This window comes from Nematolebias whitei, chromosome 1, assembly GCF_014905685.2.
Source record: "Nematolebias whitei isolate Nwh7 chromosome 1, NemWhi1, whole genome shotgun sequence".
NCBI classification, from domain to species: domain Eukaryota; kingdom Metazoa; phylum Chordata; class Actinopteri; order Cyprinodontiformes; family Rivulidae; genus Nematolebias; species Nematolebias whitei.
This window is the reverse complement of record NC_056498.1, coordinates 42,744,338-42,751,914: the sequence shown is the minus strand read 5'-3', so window position 1 is coordinate 42,751,914 and position 7,577 is coordinate 42,744,338. Positions and strand designations below refer to the sequence as shown.

Here is a 7,577-nt window from a genome sequence, read left to right as displayed (position 1 = left end):
TGTGTGTGTGTTTGTGTGTTTGTTTGTTTGTTTGTGTGTTTGCAGCGTGTCATGTGTCCAGTGTGCGCGCGCTGCGCAGAGTATCGATGACATTTTGTCTCGGCACGGTGCAGCACCTCCTCTCCGTGTCTGTGGGCGGAGGAACAGAACAGGAGGAGGTGTGTCGGTCTCCTCTTCACGGAAGAGTCCAGAGGAGGGAGTCCTCCGCGTCCTACAGGCAGAAGGACAAACCGGGACCCGAGGGGACACGTCCAGCAGGACAGGCGGTGTTTTGGACAGGAATGGGACCGGAGCGCTCCTGAAACCGCAGCGGAGGAGCAGAGGACCGGCGGAGGGAGGAGGACCGACACCATGGCCCACGTTGGCAACGGAGCTGCCGGGGAGGAGGAGGTGAGAGCTCCGGTTACATCCCATTTCCTCCTCCTTCTGTCTGGTTGTGGTTCTGGTCACATTCTGTTCTCTGCTGCCTTCAGCACCAAACCCAGGTTCAGATTTAAAAAGCTCCTCGTGAGAACCAAGAAGGTTCAATCATGTGATCTGGATCTGGACCAGCTTCTCCTCGAGAGAACATCTAAACCTTTAAACTCATAAAACCATAAAGTTCTTCAAAAAGAGCTCAGATGAAAACATCTCCAAGGTTTCACCTCTGACATCCATCTCAGGACACGTTCCACCTAAAATACACATAATTATTATTATTATTATCATTGTTGTTGTTGTTGTTGTTGTTGTTGTTGTTGTTGTTGTTGTTGTTGTTGTTGTTGTTGTTGTGCTCCATAAATGCATTAGTGTGTAAAATATGTGTAATATTTTAGTTTCTTATCGTGTGTAAAATGTACTAAACATTCATGTTTTTGAACCGGTGGTGCAGTGGTCATCCTATATGTTTGTGGCTTTATGTACACCGCAGGTTTGATTTCCGACCATCAGAGAAGCTGGTTCCCGTCTAGTTTTTCTCGTTACAGACACGGATCGTTCAAACGGGGCGTGCTCCTGGTCAGCCATGGTGGGTTTGAAACCCGAGGCTGTAGAAGGTTTGGGGTGGGAGTGTGTTCAGGTCCATCAGGTCCAGACCTGCTCCACTTGCCTCAGGATAAATAACGGGTTCACTGGGGCCTAAACCTGGACCTGGTCTACTTTTCTTTAGAAATGTTCAAGGGTTTTGGTCAAACATTTAAACACCGTCACGAGAAATCTCATCAGTGATGGTGGAGCGGGAGATCAGGCCTTGTCTTCAGTAATGAGGGCGTTGCTCCAGTATGCTGTGGTGAAGATTAACTGAATGCTAAATGTTTAAAGTTATTCCTGCATTTAAATCCCATCTATGGTCAGGAGGTCTGGATCTAGACTGAATGGATGAGATCCAGAGTCCATGTGGCTAAACCCTCCTTTGTAGGGTAGCCGGGCTCAGCCTTGGAGATGGGGGGAGGAGCTACATGAAGTGGGCGGAGCTCGGAGGAGAGCTGCAGTGGAGTCAGTTGAGGTGGCTTGGATGTCCTTCTGAAGGCTTGCCAGGCACCAGGAGGAGATGGTGGGACAACCCCAGAACTTGTTGAAAGGTTTCTGTGTCCTCTTTGGCCTGGGAACCTGTTGGGATTCTCCAGGAGACGCTGAAGGAGGGGTGCCCGGGTTTCCCCTCTGGACCTGATCCCTGATCCCTTGATTCCTCACAGATAAGAGTCAGAAAATAGAGGATAGTTGTTCTAACGAGAAGAACAGTAGTTCTAAATGGGTCAAACTCAAGGTTTCCACTGCATCCTCAGAACTCTTTGACAGAAACGCAAAGATTCAGTCGAGGTTTCCCACCGACCTTCTATGACCTTCTATGACCTTCTATGACCTTCTATGACCTTTAGGTTCTGGTCGATGATTGAAGGCATCGAAAGCAGCTCTAAAGGACAGTCTTGGTTTTAATGTTTAAAGTCTTCAGGTTGCTTTTAAAGTCCAGATCATGCACGTCAGGCCTCCCTCGGACATCAGCCTGGATCCTTTATGTTCTGCAGGATTCTGGTGGCTGATGTGGACCGGACCAACATGTCACACCTCAGCTCTCCTGGTCTGAGTCCACAGACTCTTCCCTGTAACTAAGTGAATTAAGGAGGAATTCAGCTGACGCTGGTTAATCACAGGAATGAGGCTTGAGTTGAGTTTTAGGGAACAGATCAAGATTCTTCTACACGACAATAAACAACAAACACGCTGACAGATCAGCCAACGCACGGCGGACGTACGTTAGCTGCACGTGCACGCTGCGACCTTCAGCTAATCTTCAGCATGAACCTGACTCAACGTCTGAGTAAAACCCCAAAGACCCGAGTCGTGAACGCCCCCCCAAACAAACCAGCGTCTGTTTGGATCCTCGTCGTCCGGACTGGCTGCAAGCTTTATTCAGGTCTCTTCAGTCTGAACCACCACCGAACCGTCCCTCAGACCATCAGAACTCTGGCAGGACGGATACATCGTTCAGCCGCTCCTCGAGTTCTGCAACGTTAGGGCTCTGAAACGAGTGTTCTGAAATATTAGTGGGGGGTTCTGCACGTTTTAAATATTTTGAGGATTCCACACATAAAATAAATTCTTCCAGGAGAAGGAAATGGGATTATTGTCAGTGCTGGATGTTATTTGGAGGTTTTTCCAGATTTTCCAGGTATTCATGATTCGTAGAGCTCTGGTAGCTGACTGTGGGTGTTTGGTTGCGTTACCATCTGAAACCAGGATGAATAAGTAATACAGGAAAGAAGTGCAGCACCCTCGACAAACAAACACTCGTACAATGTTGCGCTGTACCTTTCTAAAGACGTCAACATTTGTGCTGTGGGCTGATCGTTCAAACGATCGTGGTGTTTAAAGCTTTCACTGGTGCTGTCGAGAAGTCTTCTCACGATCAACGAACAGGACCAGCTGAGTCAGCAGAGTGTGGGCGTCTTTGTAAGAAAACACCAGATTACCGTCAACCTCTCCTCAGGCAGGTTTCCTGTTTCCTCTGAAGGTCAAAGGTCAAGGCTGCACCCAGGAATCAAGTTAGGAGTGAGGCCAAAGAACATTACTGAGGCTCAGTCCAAGGTTTGTTCTTAGCCGGGTTTCAGAGGTCCTGGATAAACGTTTTATGGGTCCCTGATAAGATTTGAATGTCAGGTTAAAAGATTGTGACAATCTTTGAACAGAGTGGAGAAACATTTAAAGGATTCATGTGCAGACTCACTGTAAGCATGTTCTAAAGGACATGTGTTGGCCTTCAGGTCTTTGTGGGAGGGGACACGTTAGGAACCCTTAAAGGATAAAAGCCATGTCGATCTGGCTCTTCATACTTTAAACTTTGTAACATAGCGTTGGGTAAAATGTACTGAAGGAGAAGTCTGGTGGGAAAAACAACCTGTAGGTACATTTATGGGTGTGGACCTGTCTCTTCTAGTCCTGTAACCATGTTCCAGGGGCCGTGTTCCAGGGGCCGTGTTCCAGGGGCCGTGTTCCAGGGGCCGTGTTCCAGGGGTTCTGCAGTTGGCTTCTTTTTTCCGGTTGCACTTTTCTTGATGTTGTAAAGCATATGTTTCAAACTCAAGGCCCGGGGGCCAAATGTGGCTCTCGTTGACATCTCATCTGGCCACCAAGATGTTATTTTAAATGTAAAATACTTTTATCACTTAATTTTTTTCATCATTCTTTGATTATGATGTCAAAAGTGCAACAGAGAACATCAAATGAGACCAGTCAAACTCTTGCTGAGGAACCTGCAACCAAGAGAACATGATGGTATCTAACTTGAGTTAATGTAGATTCTGAAACCGGCTATTAGTTTGAAAAAGATTTTAATTTTGGCCCCTTCTGTAAGTGGGTTTGACGCCCCTGTACTAAAGGTATTGTTGGAGGTATTTTTATTAGAAGGTTTTTACAGGGATAAGTGTTTTTTAGGTTGTTACTGGGATGTTACCAGTTTCAGTTCATGGTTTGACTCCTGTCAGAATGTTTTCGATCTGTTAAAGATTGGAAGGAGCGCTCAGGTCGGTGCAGTCGGTCATACAGTGATGCAGCGTTGGTTTTATAGGTACTCCAGATAAACGTGGTTGTCCTGACGCTGCTCAATAATCCAGGGAGATACATCTAACAAGGTTCAGTCAGGTCGTCTGGACGGGTTCTTCTTGTTGAAACGTTTTGCACTGAAGAAGTCCTTTGGATAATAGACGAAACGTTTCAACAAAGAATAAAAAATAGTTTGAGACAGAGTAAGAGAGTGTTCAGGAAACATCTGTTGATGTTTATTGGTTGGTTCTTGAAGCTTCATGAGGATGATCTAGTTTAAGGATCTTCAGCGTCAGTTTTCCTGCAGAAGGTGTTCGGTGGCTCTGGAAGGAATGGACCTGGGTGGCCATGTTTCAAGAGGATGCTGCAGGTCTTAAAGTTCTGTTTATTCCTAGATTAGGTCCGGGCAACCCCCCACCCCCCACCATCCCCACCTGAGAACCTGTTGAAGGAGCTCTGAAGTTCCTGAGAAACTTTCAGCAGCTTGAGAGAAACGGGAGCATGTTTCAGAGTTGGGTGCTCTTTGGTCCCTCGGGGCTCTAACAAGGTGTCGGACAGCTCTTTAAATAATTTAATAATAAGTCTAAAATGTTGAAAACAGGTTGAAAAGCAGATCTTTGTGTGACTGAAGGTGTTTGGAGGTTCTGACATCTGGCGCTGGTCAGTAGTTCAGTGTTGAAGCTCTAAACAGGAAGCAGAGGTTGATTTGTGTTGACCTTTAGAGTTTAACGCGTCAGTCCGGGACTTTCTGCACCACCCTGAGCTTGATTGGCTGGTTTCCTGCGTTTCCATGGTAACAGGACACATCAAGACGGCGTTGACGGATTAGAGCTTCAGCTGTTCCAGGAGCAGCCTGGTGACGTTCAGCTCTCCTCGTCTGGAACATCACACGTGGAGCGCGTCCTGTTCCTGTCCTGTCTGACCTTCATTAAAGTTTAATCCATGTTTTTCTCCACACGTGTGAACCTTCACCTTTCAGTTTTTGTTTTAGGTAACCGGTTGTTTCTTCGGTTTAACGGATGAGACGCAGTTGTTCGTTTCTACTGACGTCTGTCTCAGGAGGTTTTCCTGTAAAGAACTTTGGAAACAGACGTTTTGATTTGTTTGAGTTTTTATCAAATTATTGATTATAAGTTATAGAAGCACAATGAACGCAGGCTGTCCGGTTCCTCACTCTTCAAGGGTCACTTTTGTGGCTTTAGCTGCTGTTTCGGCTCATTTTGCTGCTGGCGGTCTGTGAGGAGGTGCGTGCAGCCGGAGCTTCGGCTGTTTGTTAGAGGAATGTTGCAGAGAGACCGAATCGGTGCCAGGCTGCGAGGGGGGGTCAGACCGAGCGTCTGGTTTTCAGGGAAGTGAGAAAACCTGACTGTTTGATTCACGCTCAGATTTATTTGCTGCTCACTGGTCCTCTTCATCATCGTCATCATCTTCATCTTTCTCTTCAGCTTCACTCAGTTTGGGTTCTAAACTTGTTTATTGTTTGTGTTTGTCTTTCTTGTTGTTTTGTGTGTTTTTGCAGTTTTTCACTTTAAAAGCCCTTTTGAGAACATCGTAGTTATCGTGTGTTGTCATTCTCTAGATGATCTCATGTTTCCTCGTGCACCTGGCAGACTAAGCCCTGGGTATAAACACCCACCGCCTCCTTCACGGTCGCAGCTGGAAACCTTTGGATCTGACACATTCAGCTCTTCCCCCTGCGTCAGCTGAAAGGCGCAGCTTGTGTTTGTGGTGTTGTGGAGCTCAGACCTCGATGGCCGGCGGCGGCAGGCACAGCTCCTCGTTTAACGCTCATCAGGACTGCAGCTGGATGAGATTATGTAAGGAGCCACTGGACGGCTATTATTAGCCTGTTACTGAGGCTCCACACCTCCTCAAGATGTATTCAAACACACATGAGCTCACGCTGAGAAAAAGGTGAGGTCAACTTCAGGGCGTCCCCAGGGACACTTCCACATGTGCTCATTGGAGGAATCGAACCCCCGACTCTCTCGTTGGAGGACGACCGCTCTAACCACTCATCCACAGCCTGACCTGAAACCTGGAGAGAACTGGAGAGTGGACCTCCTGCAGGAGACGATTGATTGACAGCTGAACTCGCATGCAGATTGATCTCCCTCCCTCCCCTCCCTCCCGAGGGTCATTAGGGTCGTCGTTCTGCCGGATGCTTTGGTCACATGACGGCGGTGTGAATTAGAGTGGAACTGACTCAGAGTCAGGCCTAAAGCTGCCTGAAGGTCTTAGAAGCTGAGACCTTCTGTTTACCTCCCACCCCACCCCCGACCATGTCCTGGATGACTGAGCATCCACACCAACATATCTGAAGCTTTCTGTAGAGGACCGTCCTGCCTGGTTTTAGGGGTCCACTGTAGACCAGGTTCCAGCAGCAGGGAATGAAGGACGTGTCGGGGAGGCCAAGCCCTCATGACCCCCCCCCGACATGCTGCTGACGAGGGCCACACAGTTGAGCTGTGAGCCCTGGGACTCCAGCAGTCCAAACTGGAGCCGTCAGCTGCTGTTCCTCCTACACAAAAAGAAATGGTGTCCAGATCTTCCAAAGAGGATTGAACCTCTTCTCCACTGGATGCATGAAACGTGGAGGTGAGGTTCAAATATGGACCAAACAGGACTCTGCCTGAGTCTCCACAAGAATAAAACACTGCTCTTAATAACATCTGTGTGTGTGCACATGGAATTGACAGCAGGATGTAAGAACCAGTCGTATCTGCTGGAGCAGCGTGATGCTCCGCCTCCTGCTGGAAGAACACGGTGGTTCAATGTTTCACGGCGTGGTCTCTGGTTCACAACTGAGCTCCACTCAGAGGAAAACAAACCATGAAATGAAGCTAATCATTAATGAATTTATGCTTCGTAATTCAGGGAAATGTCCACTTTATCTTCTTAAAGGCCGATTTACAGACTTAAAGAGGGAGAAAACAGGATTTTACTGTTCCACATAAAACTTTCACCACATGTTTGAGTCCTGAGGGTTTCCCAGAACTGAATCTGTCTGAAGTCTCATCGTGATCAACGATTAACGAGCTTCTGCAGGACGTGAGAAGGTGAGTCAACCACTGAACCAGGTGTGGAGGAGCAGGGAAACATGCAGGATGGAGTTCCTCCAGGACCACAACTGGGCCCCCCTGACTTGGGTGTTCTGGATGTGATGGTTTTGTTGGTTTTCTGGGCATAGCTCACTGGGAAAAGTCCTCAGAATAAACAATAGATCTTTTCTGATGTGGGAATGCCTTGGGATTCTCCAGGAGGACCAGGAGAGACGGATGTTCAGGTTTGTCTTCAGAGCTGTGGCCTCCACAACCCGACTGAGGATAAGTGGAAGAAGACGCATGGACCGACGGTAGCTATGGGTGTAGTTCCTCCTCAGAGGACCTCCTCAACTCAACAAGTTCTTCTGTCCTTCAATCAGCAGCATCTCCTCATCTCTCTGCTCCTTCGATCATCAGCACCTCCTCATCCCTCTGCTTCTTTGATCAGCAGTACCTCCTGATCCCTCTGTTCCTTCAATCAGCAACACCTCCTCATCTCTCTGCTCCTTCGATCAG

General features: G+C 47.8%; 1 protein-coding gene across 1 annotated transcript in view; it reads left to right on the top strand.

Moving 5' to 3' along the window:
• The first annotated feature begins 115 nt into the window (after nt 1-115).
• The window catches only part of LOC119410249 (tetratricopeptide repeat protein 39B), a 22,641-nt gene continuing 15,179 nt past the window's right edge, over nt 116-7,577 (top strand). Inside the window, exon 1 of the mRNA XM_037677165.1 lies at nt 116-390. Within this exon, the coding sequence (XP_037533093.1) occupies nt 352-390 (39 nt within the window). The 5' untranslated portion in view covers nt 116-351. The remainder of the gene's footprint in view (nt 391-7,577) is intronic.